This window comes from Myodes glareolus, chromosome 11, assembly GCF_982192425.1.
Source record: "Myodes glareolus chromosome 11, mMyoGla1.1, whole genome shotgun sequence".
In the NCBI taxonomy this organism is placed as follows: Eukaryota; Metazoa; Chordata; class Mammalia; order Rodentia; family Cricetidae; genus Myodes; species Myodes glareolus.
This window is the reverse complement of record NC_142036.1, coordinates 24,224,674-24,250,666: the sequence shown is the minus strand read 5'-3', so window position 1 is coordinate 24,250,666 and position 25,993 is coordinate 24,224,674. Positions and strand designations below refer to the sequence as shown.

Genomic DNA, 25,993 nt, shown 5'->3' with positions numbered 1-25,993 from the left:
TCGTGTTTTCAGCATCATTGTTTTCTTTGGAGTTGAGCAATCCTGAAGGGAGGTCCTCGTTTCCTTTCTATCCGTCATGCTGGGAAAAGTCAAGGCAGCCCAAGCTTGAAGCAGCTGGTCATGCCGTGTTCACATCTGGAAACAGGGATGAAAATGGCTGCTGCTCAGGCCCCTCGTCCACTTCTACAGCCCAGGATTCCCTGCCCCAGGAGTGGTCCTACTCACAACTGAGACCTGGCTCCTCGCATCAGCAATTGATGTAATCAAGGTTATAAGACTCTTCCTCACAGGCATGCTCAGTTGCCCATCTCCCAGGTGGGTCTACATTCTGTCGTGCCAACTGTAGCCCTGACAGTGGCTGGCAATTCAATACTTCTTGAATATTTAATCTGACTGTAGAAATTCTGTATACCACTAAATTCTACCAAAGACTTCTTAAAATCTAGCTTTTTAAAATTATTTATTAGAGAGTGTAACAGCATTTGGCAGAGACTATAGCATCTTGTGGTGAAAGTTTGCTAGATCTGTATTTGCGAGTATGTGCTGTTGTGGATAGACCAGTGGTGCTCTCATCCTTTCTTCCACGAAACTTCGAGTATGGTATTTAAGAGTCTTGTCACATCCAGTTAGGAAGTACAACTGTTGAGTCACCTGATGCTTTGGAAAGTTCTTAATAACTGGGTTTCAGATTCTTCCAGTTCAAACTTTTGATTTGAGGAGGCTGCTTAGTCAATTTTAAAACCGAGTTTCCACGACTAGCCCTGTTGTGTTTGATAGGACGGGACTCTTCCATTTCCACCCTCCATGATAGCTAACCCTCTACTTGATGAAAACACACCTCCTGAATCACTCCTCCACCACACTGCCGGGAGAATCTGACATACAGGGTTCTTAGTTCAAGTTCTTCTGACCAGCAGAGCTCTAGACTGACTTAGTAACCTTGAACAAGTGACCCTGCTCTCCTTAATTGCAAGAGCCTCGTTTCCAGCAAGGGAAATGTTCCTGTGTTTATATATCTTTGTCAGATGACAAGAGGTTTAGTCTTGCTGATTGGCGCATGAAAGCTCACCGAGTGGTTGTATGCAGTGGCATACGTTTAATGAGTTAAAATTGTGCAGTGGCCACAGCTAGTTCCAGTGTCTCTTACTAGGTGGCGTAACAGAAGGTGCTTCTATCCCGTGCCTCTCCTGCGACCTCAGAGCGACTTACCAAGGTGCTCTCAACTGCAGGTTTTCACTGGAAATGCTGGAGCAATATAGCTGTTATTTCCATGTTGACTGGCATTATGCAGGGCGCATCGGAATAGAGAATTACCATTGTAGATTTTCCTGACCTTCTGGAGGACGGGGATTGTGTTTCAGTAATTGTTGCTTTGTTAGGACCCTGTCCTTAGCTAATGGATGTATAAGAGCATGTGAGTCTTTTACTTTTGTGCTCAATTTGTTGTGTAATGTCTAAATTTCCCTAAAACTACCAATGTCCTTTTTTTTTTTACAACATAAATGCTCAAAACCTAACTGAATAATGTATGTGGAAGTGTTTTGAAGAATGTAAGCAACTAAACAAATGCAGTGTTTAATGATGGAGGTGGTGGTGACGATGGAGTTCTTTGACAAGGAACAGGGTATGTTCTTTGTTGACCTTTCTTGTCTGCTGAAAATGCCAGGTAAAGTTTGCCCCCCCCCCCCGGACCTTAAATTGACTGAGGAAATTTTTGGAAGAGCTTGATGAGGTGTCCATGGCATCTGACATCCTTGGACAGCTTCGGCTCTCTTCCCGTTTGTTTCCTTTGCCGTTACCCTGCGGTTGTATCTTTTGTGAGGTCTTGCTTTCAGTGGAAATGACCTTCCTCACAAGAGAGGTGACGTTCTTTGATCAAGGGTGTGCACAGAATCCTGCGTATCCACCAGGGCTCTCAGACAATGCTTTGTTGCTTTGTTCTCCCTACATTTTAATTTCTGAATATCTTCATTATTAGCGACGTTTGTACATTATCTTTCATTGCAAGGACAGAACATTAGTCTAGGGAAAAAGACAGGGATGGAGAAAAGGAAGCCATCTGTAGTAGCTAATTGGGATTGTAACTTTTTTTTACTGTGTTCCAGTCTTTGTGCTGCGTGTCGATATATACAACCATGTGAGATAAAAAACAATTGCCCTCATTTTATAGATTAAGGAATTAGGACTGAGTGAAGTTTATTGCTTTGCCCGTGTTCTCCCAGCCAGTACACAGGGGAGCCCGCATTCAAGCAAAGCTTTTCTCCTCACTGTGACAAAATATCTGACATTAGCAACTCAAGTCAGGGAAGATTTATTTTGACTTCCGTCTTCCAAAGACCCACAGGCCATCATGGCAGAGTGAACAGTTTGGTTGTGGGCAGCCAGACTGCACAGTGAAAGCTTGTCCTGGGGCAAAAGATGGGAGGCTTGAGAGCGCAGGACAGGAAGCAGGAGCATGCATCATCCTCTTGTGTCACCTTTGCACCAGCCAGGCCCCACTTCCTGAGGGCTGCTGTATCATGGGGACCAAGTGTTCAAATTAGGAGCCTAGAGCTGGGTGTGGTGGTGCTTGCAGAAGTGGAAGAACTGGTGCAGGTTTGTGGTCAGGCTGGTCTACATAGTGGGCACTGAGACAACCAGGCTGCACAGTGAAACCTTACCACACACAAACAATTGAACAGACAAAAACCAAAGCAAAGCAAAGCCTGGGAAAGGACATTCAAGGCATAGCGTTTTGCCCTGGTCATCATTAGGCTCCTGTGAAATGCATTCAACTCAGTGACAACTTCAGGAGTCCACGTAGACTGCACAGTCCCACACTGTCCAGACTCATAGCCAATTCTTATCTGTGAGTCACTGTAAAAACAAACAAAAACCCCAAATGACACACTTCCAAGTCTATTACAGCACAGAGTAAACATTGCATTCCTGTTTTAGAAGGAAGGGACGGGAGCATCACTGGAGAATATTGGGTTAGAGCAGGACTGGAGCCCAGCAGGGCAAACAGAGCTGCAACCTTGAGGCTGCACGTCCATCGTGCGAGGCCGGCAGTGCATTGATGTGCAGTGCAGTGGGCGGGGTGGCTCTGCCCCTGAAGCCCTGACATCAGCAGCTCCACTGGGCGGTCTCTTGGGCTTGTGTCACATTATTGTAGCCAGATCTTCTCCACACCCACAAATAGTGATGGAATTAGGGTCCTTGAGAAGAAGGTGATGCAAGGGACCCTTGTGATGAGGAGTAGGAAGAAGAAGCAGAGAAAGCCTTAGTTACATCCGAGATCTAAATCTAGTTCACGAGAGGACATAAACTTTGAGCTGCTTTGTTGTAGTGAGTTGTGTGTTACATCCACTCACTCATTCAACAAATAATTTGTTCGGAATTGGGCACTTACTATATACCGAGTGTGCGGAATTAAAAGAGATGCTTCTGATAGTCCAGTGGGGAGACAGTTATTGAGTTATTGGCAATATCATGGAGTGTAAGTGGCAGAGAGAAGCCAGGGACTGTGAACATTCAGAAGAGCTGCAGTGAAAGCGGCGTGGGCTAGGGAAGGTTCACTGTCCACAGGTGACATGGTGAGACCTGAAACTTGAGGAATTTTTTGAGGGCAGGCAGAGAAGTAGGGTTTGTGTTTATGAACAAAACCATGTTTAAGTAAGACCGTCAGGTAGGGTCTTTTAAGTTCAAATGGTTGAGGTGTGACATCCAGGGAAAGAGCAGATGAGGAAGCTTGGATAGTAGGCAGGGAATTAATTCTTCCTGGGCTTCATATATTAACTTAATTTCAATGAACAGAGAATGAAAAACATTTGAATTCTGGGAAGATGGCTGTGGATGTCATGGTGAAAAAGGATCAGAGTGCAATCAGCCTGGTTATTATAGCAATTCATCTCAGAAGGAGGTCGTGCAAAATTTAATTCAGGCGATGTTGTGAGGAAGAAGAAAATAGATCTTGAGAGATGATTTCTTGTTAGAGCCAATAAGACTACCAAATAATCCCATTTCTATTAATGCAAAAAGACTGAATAAAGACAGATAGGCAATGATAATTAAGGCAGACATCCTGTTCCATAACCTATGCTTGACCAAGAGACGAGTAAGACACCAGGCAGATTGCTGCTTAGACCACTGTGGGGAGAGGTTATGGAATCCCATTTGAGAAATATGTCCAGATTCTTTTTACTCACGTCTGTCATTTCTTTTAAATGACACTTACATTTTAAGTGTTTTACACTTATTTCCTTACATGCCTCTCTGTGTATGTGCAGATGTGTGTACAACAGTACTTGTGTGGAGATCAGAGGATAACTGTGCAGTTGGTGCCGTTCCTTCTCTCCGCCTTGATAAGGGTTCTGGGGACCAAACACAAGTCTCCAGGCTTGCTGGCCAGTGTCTTCACCTCCTGAGCCGGCCTGCCAGCCCCATGTCTACTATTCCTTAATGAAATATTAAATTGACAAGAAGGTAGTTTAAAAGGGGACCATACCAAATCTGTTAGTGAGTTTACATGGTACAAGAAGAAACTGATTAAAATTAAGGTGGAATTAGAACACAGGTGATCAGGTCTACAAATTAATAACAAACATTTTCAAAGAATGTACTGGAAATGCTATTTTAATTCTCATTTGGTAAAAACCAAACACAATGAAGCAAGAACCCATGAGAGACAAGGTATTAACTGGCTTGCCTGTGGTCATACATAGCCAAGGGTGGGGGAGACTCAGAGTCCACCAAGGGCTCTCTGCAGGGCATCGCGAAAACCCCAAGACACTCAGCCTGTTAGAACCAGAGTGGTCAGTCAGAAAAAAAGAGTGGGTATTCAAATATAATAAAGAACTTAAAATCCTTTGAAATATGTAACAAGAGAGTTTTTTTTTATTTTTTAGGTTCTGTTGGAACAATAGAAGGAAATTAACCATGAAAAAGAATACTGCATTCTTTATGTAATTTACATAATAAATTGTATATGAAAATAATTTGTATAAATAAGAGCAGAATTTTAAAAGAATTTAGAGCATATGTAGGACTCAGGGTAGTTGACATTTTAAGCTTTCTGATCTCTTCAGCCACTGCTGTTGCTGGCCATCTGCCGTGCACCCAGCATCATGACACATTCGGAGGGATTTACAATGAGAAGACAGGTCTATCTTCAAGGGCGTTAGAGGTGTTAGGGAAAATGGATTTGCAAACATGAAACTAATTGGAGCGATTGAGATTCATTTACAGTTACTGGGATATGCACATAACCAAGTGGCTCTGTTTGGAAAGTAGATGGTGGCACTCTGCATGCTTAGAAAGGGCGCCGTTGATGACATCTGAAGTCAATTAGAAGACTCCAGGAATGATGGAAGGACATTTACGGTCTGATGAGGTGGTCTTCGGGAGGATCGTGAAGGATGAAATCATTTGATTTTTCAAGGAAAGGGCAGACCAGTGAAGTAAATATATTTGGTTTTATGTTTCTGAAATATGTATTGGAAATTTGCTCTAATAGTTCATCTAGTTGCTACAGTGTTCTTTATTGAGATATTGCAAACAGTAGGATCAGCCAAGTGTTATTTGATGCCATAACCCTGTGGCTGAATGTCATGAAAGCACTAAAAATGACCAGAGACCACTGTGGTCTGGGGGAAAAGCGTGCTCTCAGTCAGTTAAACGACTAGTCCTTCCATGTTCTAGCTCTGTGTCCAAAGTGGGGGCCACCCACTTTTGTGGTTTAGTAAACTGTGAATTTGGAATGATACAACATAAACACTTGTGCAAGATTTAAAAATTAAAACATACAATTGTGGGTGTTCAACAGTATTATTATTTATGATGAAGAAGTGGACTATCTTTTGGAAGAACAGTTTATCAAGTATCCTAAAAAGCTTTATTTGTTCTTTTTAAAGAGCTAGTTTTTATTTTAATTTTTTAAGTTCAGTGTATCACGTAGCCCAAAGTGGCCACAAACTTTCTATTTAGGATGGCCCTGTGTGTATAGGGGTTTTGCCTGCATTATGTTCGTGACCACTTGTATGCCTGGTTTCTGTAGAGACCTAAAGGGAGGGTTGGATCTCCTGGAACTGGAGTTAGAAATGGCTGTGAGCTGCCATATGGGGGCTGTGAATTGAACACAGGTCCTCTGGAAGAGTAGCTAGTGCTCTCAGCTGTTGAGCCATCACTTCAGCCCTGACCTTGAATGCTTGAGTTTGCTGTTTGCACCTCTCAAGAGCTGGGATTACAGGTACACACTACCACACCTGACTCCCCAAATCATTACAAAGAATTTAATATTTGTGTAGTTCCTCACTGAAAATTTATTCTACGGACATGGTTGGATATTAAGGGGTATTATTTGCAGCATTAGTGATTTATTTTATTTTAAAATTATGTGTGAATGTGTATGTCATGTGTGTGTAGGTACCTGAGTAGGCCAGAAGAGGACATCAGATGCCTTGGACTTGGAATTAGAGGCAAAATGTCTGATGTGGATGCAGAGAATGCAACTCATGTCCTTTGCAAGAGCAGTATTGGCTATTATCCATCGAGTCATCTCTCCAGTATCTTTATTGCATTATGTAGAATAGTGGAACCACCCCAAATCTCACAAACACCAATAGATGAGTGGTGAAATAAATTATGATTTACTTTTAAAAAAAGAAATTACAGAGTAATTGAAATGATGTAGAAATCTATTTCTAATGTATGGGGAAAATGAGTTATAAAATTATATATGTCTGTATATATGTGATGTTCAGTTATGCAGAAAAAAATTTCAAAAAGGTTAATACTCTAAAATGTCATGTATGATTGAACAGCAGCCTTTTCGTGAGTTTTATATCCTTAGCTGTGCTTATCTGACTTTTGATTTTTACTTTTTTGGTAGCCTAGATAATTAAAAACTTGAAAATAGTATTGGATTACTTTAAACACACTTTGTGACACAGGAGCCCATTTAAGGTCAAGGAGCTGCTTTGACGCTTGTGTGGTATACAATCCTGGTTTTGTTGCATCACTTTCATGTCTATGGCTGAATTTTTCTTTTGTGTTCTGTCTCTGAAAATGTGGTGAAGTGTCCAAGAAGAAAAGTAGCAGGGAGCAGAGACTGGATTAGTGTATGTTCAAGTGTAAACCAGCGCCTTCGTTGTGAGATGAACACCTCACAACCGTTTTGGCTTGCGCTCATTTCTCTCTTGCTTTGGCAGTGGCTTCTGGGTTGTAAGGACACAACGTTTAGCGACTGAAAACAGTCACTGCCCTGCTGACCACTTTTGTTTCACCCTTTTCATGGAACTCAGCATAGTCGGTTCTGGCTAGGCCACAGGGCTGTGCAGTGGTGAACAAGTGACCGGATGCTTGGAGCATGTGCACTTGGAAGAGACAGTGAATGCTATTCAGACAAATGCACGGCTACAAAATGTGTTGGCCATTGGGGAGAAACCTTAAAACAGTGTGTTATTATAGAAAAAGATGGAAGGGTGGGTCAGGGAATCAGTTCAGATGGGGACGTGGGCAAAGGCCTCTGTGAGCAAGTAGTATGTAAAGCCGCTTCGGAGGTACGAGTTGACATTAGTCACAAAAAGTGTGCAGGGACAAGATCTCAAGGAAGAGGCTGAGCATGTACGAAGTTTTCATGCAAAAAGAAATAGATTTGCACGACAAACTGAGCGAGAGCAACTAGTGTGGCCGTGGGTGCAAGATCAGGCTAGAAGAGCGTGGGAAGAAGTTTGGATTTTACTGGAAGGGCGGTGGGTCACAGAGGATCATGCAAAACATCTTACAAGGCTGTTCCTGGTGGGGTGTGGCGAGAGAGAATCTGGAAGGTGATCTGGGAGCGGTTTGAGTCCCTCTGGAGATGGTGGCAAGTCATGCCATCGAGGGGGAAGAAAGAAGATACTTTGGATGTGGATTTTGTTGGTTGTGTTTATAGGAGAAAGTGTTGGATCAGGATAGAGGAGACAGTGTGAGGACGCTGCTCATATTCTTTGTGCGAACTTGGTAGATTGCACAGATGGTACAAGGTTTTATTTGGGGATGGGTGGGTGGGGGAGGGCTATTTAACATTAGATGTGTTTACTCTGAGAGCCATTTGAGATTCCTTAGTGAAAAAATTGAGAGGAGGTCTATTACTCAAGAGACATAAGTTTCTGCAATGGAGATGTCTATTTAAGAATTTCTGGCCAATGGGTAGTACCGGTAGCCCTCTGGGTAGATGGGATCACCCAGGGAGAGATGTTGACAGAGACAAAGGGAGTCAATGTGGACCCTGATAAAGTCCAACGTTCTAGTAGTCTGAAGGTGGCCAAAATACTCTAAGAGGGCTTTTCTCAAAGGGAATGTGGTGTTAGGGAAACCAAGGGAAGAGGGTTTTAAAAAATGTGGGAGCGCTGGATTGACTACTTGGAGTTTGAAGGGACAGTAATGAGATGGGTGAAAGCCAGATTCAGTGCAGAGGTGAAGGTGCGAGCCAGGTTGGGGTTAATAGAGAGAGATCGTGTGGACGGATGGACAGACAGACAGACAGACAGACAGACAGACAGACACACACACACACACACACACACACACACAGAGAGAGAGAGAGAGAGAGAGAGAGAGAGAAGACTATCTACAACTCTTAATAGTTTGAGCTCTGAAGGAAGAAGGCAGTACTGGAGGGAGTGGAGCAGAAGGAGTAGGGAAGGTATTTAGTTGGTTTCTTTCCCTCTGTCAGAGGAGCTTCTGTTACCGAGAGTGACTTAACAGACTTAATAAAGAGGGAGAGATCAATGACGCTGGAGGGATGCCCGTAGATGGTGGGCTCTCATGGTGGACTTGGTGTTTGGTAACAGGAGGAAAGAGACACAAGTCGGCTTTTGTTACCTACTGCAAGTGAGTATGTGCTAGATACTGTGCTAAGTGACTCCCTGATATGAGCCTCCCCATTGTACAGACGAGGGACTGAGCTTTAACAGAGAGGGTCAGCAGAGGTCTTAATTCGGAGCTCTTACCTTTCTTTCTCTTCCTTACCCGTGTGATGGTATATTACTTTTCTCCAGCTGTCGTAAACCATCACAGATGGAGCCGCTACAACAACAGACATTTATTTTCTCACAGTTCTGAAGACTTCCAGTTCAAGATCAAGGTGTTGGCAGATTTGGTTTCTCCTGAGGCTTCTTTCCTTGCCTCACAGATGGCCACTTTCTCGCTTGTCCCCGCTGAGCCTTTCCGGTGTGATCCTGCATTACCGGTGTCTCCTGCATGTCCTGATCTTTCCTTACAAGGACACAAGGAAGATTGGACGAGGAGGCACAGCACTGTAATGACTTCATTTGAACTGGATTATCTCTTTTAAAAGCCTTTTCTTTAAGTACCTTCACTTTTTGAGGTTAGGGTTTCACTTCTGAGTTTTGGGGAACACACTTGATGGCAGGGGGCTTCTCATGGTATAAAGCTGGGAGAGTTCGCCGAGAACATTCTGAAGCTGTAACTAGAACAGGAGAGCGTGAGATTGCTAGACACACGGAGTCCTGAGGGCAGTTGTATTTGGAGATGATCAGACACGTCCAGTCTGTCAGTTATCTAAGTCTGCAGCGGCAGGTTGGTACATGTGGAGCAAAGAGCAAGTTGTCTTTGCCTTGATGAGCTGCTGGATCCTCCTGGGTTTATGAGCCAGCCAGAGCACCATCCCCTGTGCACTAGTTTGAAACGCAAATGAGCTTCACTCATGAGCAGAATTACAAGTTATTATTTTTTTTTGTCGGAGTTCCTTCTGATTGCTTTCTTTCCTCCTCCTTCTCCTCTTCTTGTTTTAAATGTGTGAGGGTGTTTTACCTAAGTGTATGTAAGAGTACCTACCGTGTGCTTGTCTAATGCTTATGGAGGCCAGAAGAGGGTATCAGATCCCCTGGAACTGGAGTTACAGCTGGTTGTGAGCTGCCATGAGAGTGCTAGGGATCAAAGCTAGTTCTTCTGGAAGAGCAGCCAAGGGCTCTTAATTGCTGAGTCATCTTTTCAGCCCCATGATCATTTTCAGGTAGTTGAAATGAAGAGAATTAAATCTATGAGGGCTGAAATTTTGTTGATTCTCCACTATAGAAAGTAGTTTGAGCATTTTCTAACCTGTTCTGTAAACTGACTTTCATGATTGTGCATGCAATCTTCTTTACCCCTTTCTTTCTCCTTTTCTTCTACCTTTAATCACTGATAACTTTCTGAGAAAGTAAGGTGTCTGGGATCTAAGAATAAAGAATCCATAAATACTGTTTTTGTGTGTTTTACACACACACACACACACACACACAGAGACAAACAGAGAAAGAGAGAGAGAGAAAGAGAGAGAGAGAGAGAGAGAGAGAGAGAGAGAGAGAGAGAGAGAGAGAGAGAGAGAGAGAGATCAAGTGCTAAAACTGTTATTAACTCACCTAAATCTTATGACTATGTTGGGTACCCACTCAGTTCTAGGCACTGTCTTTAAGATTGGGATGGGAAGCATAAGTAAGATGCTTCCCAACATATTTCTAACTTGATATAGAAAAATAAGCAGGTAAGTGAACTATGTGAATCTGTAAATGCGTTGTGAATATGTAAACCATACAAAGATCTCAAAGAAGGAAGGGCCTATAGTGTCTGCTTTTCCATGCAAGTTTGGAAACTCATTGAAAGGAGCCGTCCCTGCACTTTAAAGCAAGTTGCTATGAAAGTATACCCATTCATCTCATAAACATGTTTGAATGCCTGCCATCATTGTGAAATGATGGTTTTAAAGCTCTTGAATTATGAGCAAGCCATTGAGTTGGGGTATCTTTGACTTTTCTCCTTATTTCAGCTTGTTGCCCAAATCCTGTGCTATCATCAAGTTTCTTTTTAGATAGTAGAATGATTAATGATGTTCCCTAAATTCTCCACGTAGACCTTTGGAGTGTTAAAAGTTGAGAAAAGTCCCAGTAATAAAACATCATTGTGATAGTGGGTGTGAGGAAGTATAGGCTGGCCTGGCATATATCTCAGATATTTGGAACGTAAAACTATACATTAGCATGAGTGTTTCTTGTAATGTCATTATAAAAATTAAGATGAATGACAGGTCAAAGACATTTGGAAGAAAATGGATTCTGTTGATTATATAATTGATATATTTTCCAGATATTACCTATTTATAGTTTATCTCAGAAAATTTGTTTATAATCAAATACCATGGGTTAAATGAAACAATAGATATTAAAGTTATTGTTGTCTTTGGAGAGGATGTGTTGTGCAAACCAAAGGCCGTCTATCTGCAATGTGAACGTATTTCTTTGGGAGAATGCCCAGAAGCAAAAAGGAGAAAAGGCAAGTCCGATAAATGGAAGATGTTACATTAGAGTAGTGATTAGCCAAACAACTGCTGACAATTGCTTTGTGATGTTGTGTCATGAACATTTACTGTGTGCATGCTGGCTCAGTCTCAGAACTGTATTCTCGAGTGTGTCGTAGAGGAAAGAGCACTGGATCATGAGTCAGGAGAACTAACCGCTAGCCCCGCCCTACCGCTATCCTCCTGTGTGCCTCATTTTCCCACCTTTAAAATGAAGTGGTTAGGGGAAAGGGGGCTCTAAGCATCTCTGTGCTCTGATACTTTATTGTTCTGTGGTTCTCTGTTCCACACCTGTCAAAAGCATTTGACTTTCTTTAAGTTGCTTAAGCCAGCGTTTCAGTTAGACCCATCCAGGAGTTTGTTCCCACTGGCTGTTGGGAACAGCAAAGCCTTGCTTCTCCAGGACTTCAAATGTCTTCTGCTAACTGCTGACAGTGAGCCATACCACCTAAAAGGCTCCCTGGCTAGCCTTAAAGATTGAAAGGACAAACGGACAGTATTGAGAACTCTGTGGAAGAGGAGACCAGAGAGACGTTGATCATCATGGCTCCTTGGGATTTGCAAAGAGGATTGACTAGAGCTGGGCCATTCACTACAGCCAGGTCAAAGGTCAGGTCAGGAATGTGGACAATGCCGGTGACTCCAGGTAGGTGTAGGAGGGTAACGGCACGTGTCCCTCCTGTCTCGAGACTGGGAAGCCAGTCTCAGAAAGCTATTAGGATGGTTTCTGATTTATGCAATTCACTGGAAGAAAAATGTGACTTTTATTGTTTGTGTTTTTATTGCCACACAATCATTGTATTCTTACTTGATATCCGCAAAGTAAATATACTCTTAACATATTCATAGTTAGGTATTCATTAAACATACTTTCATGATTATTACTAAGTTAAAAAAAATCGATTTTAATTGATGCCATTATACAGGGGCCACACATTTTTTTTTCAGGGAATTTTAGAGTTTTGAGGTTTTTTTTCCTTCATAGTAGCTATAACTCTCTAGTGACAGAAACTTATATTTATTACTATTTTGATAACAGGAAGCTTTTCTGGAGATAATTAGAAAGCTATTACAATAATGCTTTTCTTAGTGACTGAAAAAGGAATAGACAGTATGTGTAAGGATATTAATCCAGATAAAAATAATTTTAATTGTTGAATGCAGTTATAAGAAATTAGGTGTTTTGTATTAGTGTTTCTATCATGGAATTCCAGTAAAAACTTACAGGGATTTTTAAAAATATGGATTGAATTCTCATACATAATTATTCACTTTGTGTTTGATACATATTACAAGAAGGTTCTTCTTTTTCTTCTTCTTCTTCTTTTTTTTCTTTTTGCTTTTATCTAGTTTCTTCCAAGATCCGGTACTTGCAGGAATATCATAACCGAGTTCTCCACAACATCTATCCCGTGCCATCAGGAACAGACATCGCAAACACCCTGAAGTACTTCTCCCAAACATTGTTAAGGTAAGCCTCACATACCCTTGACTTCAAGAGAACTATTAGGTAGTATCGTTGAATTGATTGGGACCTAATTTCACACTGAGCTGAAAGTCTTGAAAGGCCTTAGTGTCTAGTGCTCTGTCAGAAGAGTCTGGTCTCCAGCCCCCTGGGTGTGTCTAGCAGATCAGACCCCAGTTTCCTCGGAAACATGGGCAGCATGATTGTGTCCTGCTTCCTCAGTTGAGAGTTCTTTGGGGAAATCTGCAAATGGTAAAAACGTTGTGTGTTTGACACAACAGCTCAAGATTAAGGGAATAAGATTTGAGTCTTTAAAATTGAGAGTGAGGAGCACTTAGAGTCTAAAAGAAATGGAGAGTTTCGTAGCGGCCTAGGCTTGCTGCTGGTACATCCCGGTTCTCAGATTAGTGCAGGAGCTGCAGCTGCTTCCATCCTCTGTGTCACACCCGATATTAAGTACTGCGAGGACAAGGGAGCAACAGCGCTGGAGCTCTTTTACCCTGTCTCCTTTTACTACAGGGCAGAGATCCGAGGGGGCATTCCCCTTCACCCTTGCCGCTAATACAAAAGAGCAAGACGAGCCTTGTCCAGCTGTAGAACTGTCTTTGGCAAACAGAACTGAATTCAGAATATTTCACTTAGCATTACACCCCACCTCTTAGTCTCCCCATTGCCACAACCCCTCTTTGAGTTTGCCCCGGACTCACTGCCGTTTCTGCTATTTAGACAACAGCAAGAGTTCTGTAAGTCAGGCATAGGGAGGGCATACCTTGGAGTGAGTGTAGTGGCGCTGGAGTTTCCAGGCATCTGACGTTTGTTGTATGCAGACAGGCTGACCACTTACAGAGAGACACATCCTGCATCCAGTCACTGGTCTTAGGCATTGTGTCTACTGTTCTTCTTTGGATATTGTCTTATCTTTAGAATCCTTAGTATTCCTGTCCTAGGATGGAGGGATTCTATTTATCAGGTTCCTGAGGTGTGTTAGGCTCACATAGTTGGTTTAGGACCCTGGAGCAAGCCACTTCCCCTTTTCAAAGGGCACAGCAAAGTTAGCCAGGTTTTCTTAGTGATAATCAGATGAATGTGGGAACCGAGGCATCCTACTTCATCCTTTTACGTTCTCCTTTCGCCTTTGAAGCTGGGTGCCCCAAAGGGAAACTCTTTCCCATATTATAACCCACAGTGAGGGACACTTTCCTGGTAGGAAACATTGTGGATTCCATTTGTGAAGAAATGGTGACACCTTTGTTGGCTTCAGAGTGTGCCACTCAGGGCTTTGAAGTTGTGCCAATAAGTTAAGAAATTTAGGACACCACGAGGGTTCTGTTTCAATCATTATGATGAGGTCAGGGGTAACAGCATCTTCATGGTAAAGGTGGTGTTCCAGTGGCCTGTTCTAGAGATGCTCGGAGAAGATTTGTGTGACTGAGTCCATCTTAAAGGGGTGTCAATATCAACAGCCGTTAATGGCGACAGTGACAATAGCTACCATCACCATAGCAACATTATATCATGATAGCTATATTTCTTCACATCAAGTGCTGCTCCAAGCTCTTTAAATGTGACATTTCCTTTAACACCTTGTAATCAGATAAGATAAATACTATACATATTTCACAGATAATGAAACTAAGTCACAGGCGTGGTCCAATATGTTGCTCAGTGTTATAGATCTAGTAATTTTGGAGTCATTAGGTCATTGGTGATCTTAATCCACAACACACGCTGTGCCACCTGTGCCATGCTGCTGCTCTCTGGTTATTGTCACCCAGCAGGGATACTTCTCTTTAATAAAAACTTGATTTCGCCCTTGGGAATGCTAGCTAGCATCTGACAGAAAGTCGTAGAGTGCTGTTGGCTGGCTATCTGTAAAATCCAGGGAAGACAGGGAGTGTTTAGTGCTTGGCGTCTATTCAGAACTTTTGCTCCATGGAGCTGACTGAGGTGATGTTGCAGTTCCACATTGCTCAGAAGGTAGCTGCAGGTGGTGGAGCAGAGCAGGCCTGGCAGACTCTGTGCATGCTCACCTAGTACACATGTGCACAAGACACTGAGGAATGTAATGCATCATAGATCAGACTTGAATAGGAGTATTTCCAGGTCGACTGTTTGGTCTGAATCTTATGTATTTCTGATCTTCTCCGTGCCCACTGGAGCTTTTTTCGTTAAAAAGATGGAAATACAAAACTTTTATCTTTTGTTCTTTGTATTGAATCATGTTAGAAACCCTTTCGCTGTTGGCACCTGCATCAATTCCAACCATATTTATATACCTTTCTCTTAAAAAGCTAGTAGAAAGTTTAAGCTACATGAGATGAACTAAGTTTTTGGCTCTTTGATTATTGCCAGTAAAGTTCTCTACCACAAACAAGGTGGTTCCCTTTGCGTTTATATAATTTTTTACATTCAGAACTACTTGCTGCTTCCAGAACTCAGGTTCTTGCAAAGAAGTAGGAAGAACAAGCTGGGTACTCTGGCTCCTGTCTGATGTATCCAAGCTAGGGAGCTGGAGGCAAGAGGAGTGAGACCCTGGGAAGGACTATGTGGTATCATTTTGCAAAATTCAGGTGGCTTTATTTGAGTTAGGATTATATTGTTAGAATGCTAGTTGTCTGGTATCTGTGCATTCATGCAACCTCACTGCATTCGTGAAAACTTTGTATGGCAAAGCTGAAGTTGGCCTAGATGGTCAGTGTCAGTCATTTAGTCCACTGGAGGAGCGAGAGCGCTATCACCACAGCTGACTATAACATTGGCTATAGCATCTGCATTAGATAATTCGCCTGCCGAGGTTCTCTCTACTCAAGTTGGAGAAGTCCTCTGTCATAGGCAGCGTATTGAGTCCTGTGCCCAGAGCAGCTTTTGTTCTATAACAGGGATCTGCAAAGGCGGACACACACAGACACGTATACGTATATGCACACATACACACAAAATTGACTTTCATCAAATTTCGTCCAGCACAGAAGCTTTCAGAAGCCTTTCCTGCATTAAGCAGTGGCTGGAGGCCCTGGGTGGGATGACGCACGCGTGCTGCGTTGTACTCATTTTAACTTAGCAGGGTTGCAAGTCTGGCAGTGGACACAGATTCACAGAACTTTCCCGTAGAGGTTGTTCTGCTTATTTGCCTTTTAGTATTAGGGATGGCAGCAAAGACTGTCTAGTTTACCCCTCAGGCCTCAGAGGTGTTTGTTCACTAGTAAAGACTGTCTAGTTTACCCCTCAGGGCTCAGGGGTGTTTGTTCACTTCATGCTGGAAGCATACTGTGGTCACATTTCCATCATCTAAGGTCTTTAAGGATCTTGCCCTTTACCTGGTGGCTGGATATTTATTGGCTCCTAGTGTCCTTCCTGTTTCAGACTTGTTGGAAATCTTCCTCTGTGTCTCTCTTCTGGTGTTCTTGGAGCTGCTCGAATGTAAATCTTTACATTTGCTACCAACTTGTTAGAAAATGTAAATATGCTTTAAATAGAGATTCTAGTTTCATCCCAATATTCTTAAGAGAATAGGAATTTTTAAGGATGCACACATAAACATATACACACACAGACACACAGACACATACACACATATACAAACATACATACACATACACACATAGATACACATACATACACACATACAAACTCAGACGCACATACATATACACACATACACAGACACACACAGAGACATGCACACATATCCAGACACACACAGAGACACACATAGACACACAGATACACACAGACATAGAGATATGAGAATAAACACACACATACACACACAGAGACACATACACAGACACACACAGAGATACATACACATGTATAGACAATACACATATACACACACACAAACACACATAGAGACACATACACAGACACATACAGACACAAAGACATGAAAATACACACACATAGACACACACAGATACTCATGCACAGACACATACAGAGACACAGTCTCACACAGATACACACACAGACACATACAGAGACACGTACACACAGACACACACAGATAGACACATAGACACAGATACAGATAGACAGACAGACAGACAGACACACACACACACACACACACACACACACACACAATCTAAAGTCCACAGAATAGTTTTAAAGCATAGTTTAGCAAGTCAATTTATTTAGTGCATAGATGCAGTGCAAATGTCAAAATTTTTTGTATAGAAAGTTGATTTGATGGATTAGGTTTCTGTGCAAGAAAGGCCTCAGGACGCTCAACCCCCTTGCCCACCCCAGGGTTCTTCTTCCTTCTTGACAATGGAAGCCAGTGGCCACAAAGAGGGTCCGAGAGGGAAAGGATAGGTGAAAAGCTGGCCACAATGTCTGACTCTTCTGACAGGGCATTCTTAATATTATTTGTGATTGAATCTGTATATAAACCTTTGGGAAAGAATTTCAGATGGATGTGGAAATCGTTGGTCATTCCCAAGTTAAACAGTTTGGCTGGGGAAATAAGTAAATTTTTTCTCTGAATAAGACATCATAAAACAAAACATCATGAGATCACAATGCATTCTACATTGATTCATGAGCCCTTCTTAAGTTTCCACAACGAACACATTCCTTACATTGAGCCATGAATGGCGATTTAAAACTGGTTTCATGGGTAACTCATTTCCGCCATTTCTTTCCTCAACTTCACCTGCTAAATCTCAAGGCAGAGAGAGAAAGTTGTACTGTTTCAGCGCTGACATTCTTCCCTCCCTGAATGTAGGACACTGTCATTGCTGTCACCTGGGCATGCACATGCACAGGAGGGAAAAATATCACAGAATCAGCTTCCAAAGTTGAGCCATTAGCACTTGCTGCAGCCCCTCTGACTGTGGAACAACAGCAACGTGTAGTTAATAGTGTGCTATATTCCCCACCAAGGCGGTGGCTGACTAGACTGAAAGGACACTTTACATATCATGCATTTATGATATCCAACTACTTTTTTATTGACTCAGGGACAGTGTTGTTCTTTTTGAAGAGGCGCTGGCAGCTAGCCACCGAATGCTGAAATTTGGGAAATTATATCAACATGTCCATTTTTTGATTCTAAAGGGATTTCAGGGGATAGACTCCTATAGGACTAAAATTGTTGGTAACTGGACTTATCAATAATATAACATGTAAAGGTGGTAATCTGAGGAGTAATTTAGTTGTGTGGGAAACTATAAAAGTCTGGTGTAAAAATATATGTTCTCTATAGTACAAGTAGGCAGATGGTGAGAGGTGGAACGGCATTATCCTCTTGTACAGTTTAAGGTTACAAAGCCCAGCATAGCACACACTAATGCAGTTAAATTAAATCCCCTTTAACAAAAACAAATACAGCAGCTCCTAAGTTCTTTATTGCTAAGAAGTATTACATAACTATTCTGAAATTATCTTTGTTATCAATTGTTTTTCCTTGGACATTGGGTAACAGAAGACAGAGGAAATGGAGGTAAATTAGGCACATAGAAAATAAAAAGCATGTAGTCATTTTTTTACATTGTAACATATTTCTGCGCTAAGAGAAAATTAAAAAAAATCAACGTCAACTTGACATAACAAGCATGCTGGCACTAACCAGTTCCTCACACCACTGTGATATTGTAGACGTCACATCGTTAGCTGAGAATTTAGTGATGTTGGATGCACATAGAGTAAGTATAAGACAATGAAAAGAAGCATTTAGAAACCGTTTTCTATTTTGACTAACGAATAAGTAAACCATAGGAAAGCACTTGAGTGCTGTAGACGCTATAGTGCGTAACGATTGCCTACTGGAAAATAGCATAATCTCATTTTAAAAACCTAAACATTTGGTTAAGAAGTAATTTGACTTTTAAACCAACAACTTTTCTGCTTTGTAACTTTTACTAAAAGTTTCATAGATGTCAATGGAGACTAAAAAGTAAAATGATATTTAGATACTACATTTAAGCTTTTTTTAACTTTCTACATGATCTTTTCTCTAGTTTTTAGTGAGTTTTGTTGACTAATAAAGTAAGTAACAGCAGTACCATCAGAGATCTCGTTGTGTGATGCACAGCTTTCCCGTAGATGACGCTTGCTTAGCTCCTAGAGTTTTCACGGTAACTATTTAATAAACACTGTTTGTATTCATAAGATAAAACGTTTCCTCCCAACATGCCAAATTAAAACACACACACACATACACACACACACATTATCTTTAGTTCACCAACACAACACATGCTATGGGCCATTTACTATATATTATTTTATAGCTTTTCCAATGTAGTTTAGTTAACACTTTAGAAATATGTATTATTTCTAAGTTCATATGCCTGTTTAAACTTCATTATCTCAAATGATACTGACAGAATGTCATGAAACAGTATCATAATATACATATAGACATTATTTTGATGCAATAAACATGTGATTTTTAAGACTTTCTTAATAAACGCACATGTTTATTCTTTGCTAAAACATGTTTCTGCAAGTGCCATACCTATATTTTGCAAGTTTCTATTTCCATGACGAGATAGTACTGCTACGTTGCTTTGAAAACTCTGTATAGGAATGAGAGCCCTCACAGATGAAGCCAAGTCAGCGTTCCTCATGCTAGGAAACTGCTCCTTCGCCAAATTGACAAACTGTAAAACATGGGTTTGGCACTGAAACATGCATTTTTATATTTTTGCTCCTTATAAACCAGATAACACATGAGATGCAATGCAACTTCCACAAAGTCCACCTGTGTTGTTGACATTTCTGAGCACATGGCTGTGCAACCAGCACGAGATCCGTAGACTGTGCTGCGGTGGCAATTGCATCTTATGTGGGATGTATCTGGTGTTTTATTATTTGTTTTAGAGTGTCATTTCAATGTAATGTGCTGTTCTTTGTGTCTTTGTTGTCTCTTTTTTTTCTTTGTCCCCCCAACAGCATTTTGTCCCGCACAGGGAAGAAGGAAAGCCAAGATGCCTCCAATTTGACAGTGCCCATGACCATGTGTCTTTTTCCTGTGCCATTCCCACTCACCCCATCTCTAAGACCGCAGGTCAGTTCCATCAACCCTACTGTTACTCGCTCCCTCCTTTACAGCGTCCTGCGAGATGCTCCTTCAGAACGCGGCCCGCAAAGTCGTGATGCTCAGTTGTCAGACTACCCTTCTTTGGACTACCAAGGCCTCTACGTGACTTTGGTGACTCTCCTGGATCTAGTTCCTTTACTACAGCATGGCCAACACGGTGAGCATCTTTACTGAAGTCTTTGGAAATGTCCATGCGTGCTTATGAATATTTATGATGCTGAGCAGGCGGGCTTGGAGAATGTTGTTACTGTCATAAATCTCTTGAAGGGTTTCGTGTGTTTGAAGCTTTTCTGATGATGAAACTTAATAATGGTGCTTCCCTTCCATTCATTTCACACAGTCCTTATGCCCAGGGTTGTTATTCAAGGGTTTGGAAGCAGGAGACAATGAACTGGAGACGGGGAATATAGCGGGCAGCTCCCTTCACTGATCAGTTTATTGTGGTGACTCTTGTTAAGGCCACAATTGAGAAGCTGAGTTTGAAGCTTTGCCCCAGAAAATGTAAGAGGTTGTGTTTGAAGAGCAGGCTCTAACCCTTGACTGATTCTGAGAGTTTCAGGGGCAAACCAAAAATTCTCTCCGGGACTCATTTTTCCTGGTAAAACAAATGCCTGATTTATCTAACAACCAGCAGTTACTGCAAAATGCTGGGGCAAGGGTTCCAGTGCATGGTGTGCTGGTTGTGTTTAGAGCAGAAGCTGTTGGTGAGCAGGCTCCCTCTCTCCACCCCATCCTACCGTGGCTTTCCATCGTTTGCCCCTCTGTTCTTCAGATCCACACAGAGGGGTGCAGTGTTGTCTGCTTAGCTATCCACTATGAATTTGGGGGAACTTAAAAGTTCTAAACTGTATGGCAAGTAGAGATTTGCTTCTTTAATGCACTTTAGAAGCCTGAGCTGTCTTTAAATCATTTGCCCTTTGGTCCCTGAAAGTGTGCTAACCGAAGTTTCATTGTTCAGAAAAGCAAGCTTTGGAAACGGGTGGGCAGTGGGGATTATTTTATTTTTTAATATGATTATCTTTCCTAGAAGAATGCTTAATGGTTGATTTGGTATGAAGTGTTTGTAATTGAAATCTTTTTTAAAGTTTCCTCTCATAAAGTGATGAAATTATTACTGAATTTGCTTTTCTTGTCTTTACAATGCTGTAAATGTGGAGTTGCTTATCTTGAACCCTTTTGCTGTCTTAAACCTACCTACCTAGCCTCTTGTGCTACAATCCTCTCCCAGATCAGAACCTAAATGAGACAAATTGGGAACTTGGAGGTGTCAAGTGGCTCACTGAGGCCTGTGCTCTGTGGCACCCAGTCCTACATTTATCATGGACTCACTTGTTCCTGGGGAGAGCCACTGGGTCAGAGTAGATGCCCTTTATTTTTAAGATTTCTTGATTGTGGTATTTCGCTTGGTAAATGGCAATTCACATAATGTGTGAATCTTGACAATTTCAGTATCGATGATTTATGTTTTTGCTCTCATGCCTATGCCTGCCTTGTGACCTTATCTTGATATTTATTTATTGTGTTCTTCTTCTGAATAACATAGCTTAGAAGCTAGGATAAAGCTCACCAGCATTCTAGTGAAGGGTTTAGAGAGCCCAGGCAGTCCCTTCCTCTCAAGGTTCTCTGCACAACCTGGGCCATAGGGAACTTGGAGATTGCAGAGCCAGCGAGAATCACTGACTGAGGAGTGGTCCTGCCAGCTGATGCTCTGAGCGAGCTTTCTACGAAGCTTCTTCTGTGAACTGAGTTAGAGTTCACTGATTGACTGCTCCCTGGCTAGAGTCCCTGTTCTCATTCTGGGTCCAGGTGGCCTATAGGAATGAACAGGAGTAGTTCAACTATGGGTGAATTGTGGTTTGGGCAGTTCCTGCTGTCTCCAGAGCTCAGTTTCCTTGGGTAGAAAAGACCCAAGGTGGATTTCCAGGCCCTGTCAGTGCTATTAGGCTTTTTAGCCTAAGCATGAAAAAAAGGCTCAATGAACATAGCTGAGGTGTCTCTTATGCACAGCCTCATGGAATTCACACCAAAACACCTGTGAATTTTCTGCTTGTTGGTCTGAGCTCAAAGGTGATGGACCTGGGCCGTCCAGGTTGCGTGTTAACCACACTGCCAGTTGACAGGCCAGTCAATATGGTTTGTTAATTCTCACGATTATTAGAAATAATTTGAGAAATGCACATGATTCTGGAAGACGAATCAGAGCCAAAGCAGACCAGAGTCTGAGACTTCATCATCTTAATGAATACAGAAGTGATCCATCTTCATGTCAAGCCTTGGCTGATGGTCTATATTTCAAGAGGCTCAGAAATATCACAATGTACATCAAATGTAATGGATTTATTCTTCATGCTTTCTAAAGCTGAATAGTTGTGGTTTGTTTGGAAGGCCCTTTATGTTTACTTCTCATGCAGGTAACAATGATAGTAATGTTAATGATAATAAGTGATAGCTAATGTTTTTGGAGTGCGTGCTATGCTGAGCTCTTTGTGTTTATTCCATCTGCACTCCTATCACGTCGGGTAGGTACTGCTGTTATCTGCATTCTAAAGCCTGGAGAGATGATTTTGAGGAGGGCCGGCTTCCCTGACAATTGACAGGATGCACAGGGCTGTGCAGTACCAGCCCCTAGCTTCCTTTCTGTGAAGCACATCTAATCTAGAGGTCACAAACTACCTCGCTGCCCGAGACTAAAGGTGTAGGACCAGTGTGGCTTGGTCAGTGTAGCAGAAATAGCCAGGTCTCAATTTCTAATACTGCCCTGGACTTTTCTGAAAATTTGACTGGGCATATCACTGTATTTCAGTTATCTTTATAAAATCCAATGGAGCTTAAAAAAAAAAAAAGAAGGATGTCGGCATTCACTTGGAAAGTGCTTTGATTAATGGGATCAAGGGTCACCTGAATAGTGAGGCTTACAGATGACTGATACACTGATGAGAAACTCATGGAAAAGATTTATTTCTTAATATATTCACCAACTAACTGCTACGTGTATCCCACATTCTACTAAGCAGTGGTTTTCTGAATTCTTAGTAGAAAGGGAGCAATAGATGCTTTTATAGTTTAGACTAGATTATTAAAATATAAAGCTAGCATGTTTTGTTAATGGCACCATCTTCAGTGGCTGACTACTTAATTTTGTTTTGTAGATCTTGGACAGTCAATATTTTATACAACCACATGTTTGCTACCCTTTCTCAATGACGATGTTCTGAGCACTTTGCCCTACACGATGATTTCAACGCTAGCTACCTTTCCTCCATTTCTTCACAAGGATATTATTGAATACCTTAGCACATCTTTTCTACCAATGGCCATATGTAAGTTCAATCTCACCTAATCCTAAATTGATCTTTATATATTGTACAAACAGAAACTGTGTTTACTGTTACAGGCGCTTGACTTTCAAGATTGTAATGGAATCACGTGATAACGTACACCTGCTATGATCTAAATTTCATTGTTTCAGCATTTACGTTATGTTGGAAGTCGATGATGTGAAAGACGGTTATACCTTAGAATCATCACGTTATTCGCTCAGTTTGCCTTCATGGAATAGGAGGAAAGAATGTGTCAAAGCATTCTGTGTTTCCTACTTTAAAATTACAGTGTCTTTTTCCACGTTAGAAAAGAAGGTGGACAGAGTGTTGTCTGATGTGGAGACCGCTTTTTCCTGCAGGTGAAGGCAGTTGGGGAGGATGGATAGGGCAGCAGAGAGTGGGGAGACGTAGCCTCCTGTTCCAGCTCTGCCTCAGATTGCTGTGAAGGGTTGTACAGCTCAGTTCATGTGGCTGAAATCTAATTCGATGCTGGTGACTGGATCAGCTTTCCTTCTCAGTATTTTGATGACAAAATGAGTCAAAATTTATGACATGCTTTGGAAAAAAAGCCAATGCCCATGACTCCTACGCAAGATATAGTCGCAAACCTAGGACCGGTCTTGTTTGTCTATTTATTGATATTTTTGGAGACTGGGCCTCACAACTCCAGGTCGGCCTGGAATTTGATTAGTTCTGTAGTGAAGAACTTCTTCAAATTCTTGATCTGCTGTCTTGGACTCCCAAGTGCTAGGATTATGGCTTCTTTTCAACTTTTATGTACATAATTCTACAGGGTCCTCAGACATGAAAGCAAAGAGAAAACAAGCAGAGTTTCAGCTTCTATAATCACAGCCCCTAAAGTGTTCTTTAGAAGTGGATTGTGGATTAGCCTATGTTTCAGGGAATAAGCTGAAAAAAACTATGGCTTAAGAATTCAACCAGATCAAGATGCAAATCTCAGCTCTGCCACTGGCTAGCTATGTGAATTTAGGCCAGTGACTTCAATCTTTGGTTGTTATCTGTAAAATAGTAATCATAGCTTCCTCGTGAACAATCACAGCTCCTTTGTGACTAGTAACCTTAGCTGCCTCACAGATAGCAATTGTGGCTGTATCTTGATGTGTCAAGGAGTAGCGTAATTAGCCTGGGCGCTGGTGAAGTGCCACCCGGAGCCTGCTGGCTGTGCAGTAGGTCTTCCTTACCCCCCCCCCCCACCCAAGATAGGGTTTTCCTATGTACCCTGGTTGGTCCAGTATTATGTCACTCATGGTTACCCTCCTGCCTCAACCCCCTGAATACTGGGATTTAGGTGCACACCACCATACCTGCTTTTCTTCTCTTGATTTTCTTAAAAAATAAAAAAATAGCTCTATTGGTCATGTCTAACTCCTGGTATCAATGCTCATCACATTAAGTTATGTACTCATGTCCTTATTAAAGTTGTTGTGTATCAACAGCTGACGAACATGTGTACCTTTTGGACTACACTGGTTCACCTTAGAGTGGAGTATAATTTAGGTATAGGACTGTACCTTTCATGTCTTTTCAGCAAAAAGTCCGACTCTTTGTTAATAATTTTAAAAAATATTCAGCAAGTATTTAATATTTCTAAACATCACATTTAGCAAATATTGAACATAAAATATCCTAATTATTTAGCAACAGGGAAAAATGAGTAAACTGATGATGTCACTCCAAGTTGTAGAATATTTCATTTCATTCCGTTTCACCTATGCAATCTTATGACCCAGTGCTCACTTGTGGATATAGTTTTAGAATGTTGTGATCTTGTTTTTGGATAAATAATGTCGACTGTTAAGCAAATAAACAGGCATCTTTAAAAAAAGATTAGCAGATGAGACAGTTTCTTGCTGGTAATAATCTAGCTCGCTGTGCCCCTGTTCTTGGGGATAAGTAATTTGTGGGGAGACATTGACGCAGTGAGCGTCTCCGCGCACTGAAGGTTGATCAGGCAGTGAGCGTCTCAGCGCGCTGAAGGTTGATCAGGTATTGTCAGCTCATTTCTTTGCAGAGCTGGTGACTAATTCCTCCTTAATTAGAAGCGGGGATTCCCAGACATAAACCTTGTCAAGTTAAAATCCTTGTTTTACACAAATATCTAAAGCAACTGAGTACAAAAATGAGCGATGCGAACCTAAAAATATGTGTGAATTTCAGTATTTCTTAGTGGAATGGCTTGATATTTATTCCTTTGAAGGTATGAGCAAATCACTCCATGTCTCTGAGACATAATGGTTTTTTTTTTTTCAGCTTTAAAAGTGGGAATGTTCAGAAAACAGATTGAAACTCCCTGGCTGTTTCTGGCTTAATAATTCTAGGTTGAATAACATCAATGTTAATTTTTTAATTGTTTCTATCGAGCTATATGTTCTTCTCTGCTCCCCTCCCTTCCTCCCACCTCCCTTCTACCCTCTCCTTTTGATCCCCATGCTCCCAATTTACTTAGGAGACATTGTCTTTTTCTACTTCCCAATGTAGATTAGATCCATGTATACCTCTCTTAGGGTTCTTTTTGTTGTCTAGAGTCTCTGGTATTTGTGAATTGTAAACTGGTTTTCTTTGTTTTATGTCTGAAAGCCACTTATGTGTGAGTACATATTATATTTGTCTTTCTGGGTCTAGGTTACCTCACTCAATATGATGTTTTCTAGATCCATCCATTTGCCCACAAATTTCAAGATGTCATTATTTTTTTCTGCTGTGTAGTACTCCATTGTGGTAATGTACCACATCTTCTTTATCCATTCTTTGGTTGAAGGTCATTTAGGTTGTTTCCAGGTTCTGGTTATGACAAATAATGCTATGAACATAGTTGGACACAT

General features: G+C 41.6%; 1 protein-coding gene across 8 annotated transcripts in view; it reads left to right on the top strand.

Moving 5' to 3' along the window:
- Positions 1-25,993, top strand: part of Unc79 (unc-79 subunit of NALCN channel complex) — a 246,882-nt gene that overhangs the window by 27,781 nt on the left and 193,108 nt on the right. For 7 of the 8 annotated variants that reach the window (XM_085697861.2, XM_048449519.3, XM_048449518.3 and 4 more), the window contains exons 2-4: positions 12,668-12,788; positions 19,683-19,987; positions 22,980-23,150. In XM_085697861.2, the coding sequence (XP_085553987.2) occupies positions 19,741-19,987; positions 22,980-23,150 (418 nt within the window). In that variant the 5' untranslated portion in view covers positions 12,668-12,788; positions 19,683-19,740. The remainder of the gene's footprint in view (positions 1-12,667; positions 12,789-19,682; positions 19,988-22,979; positions 23,151-25,993) is intronic. The other variant, XM_048449516.3, reaches the window with a different exon arrangement.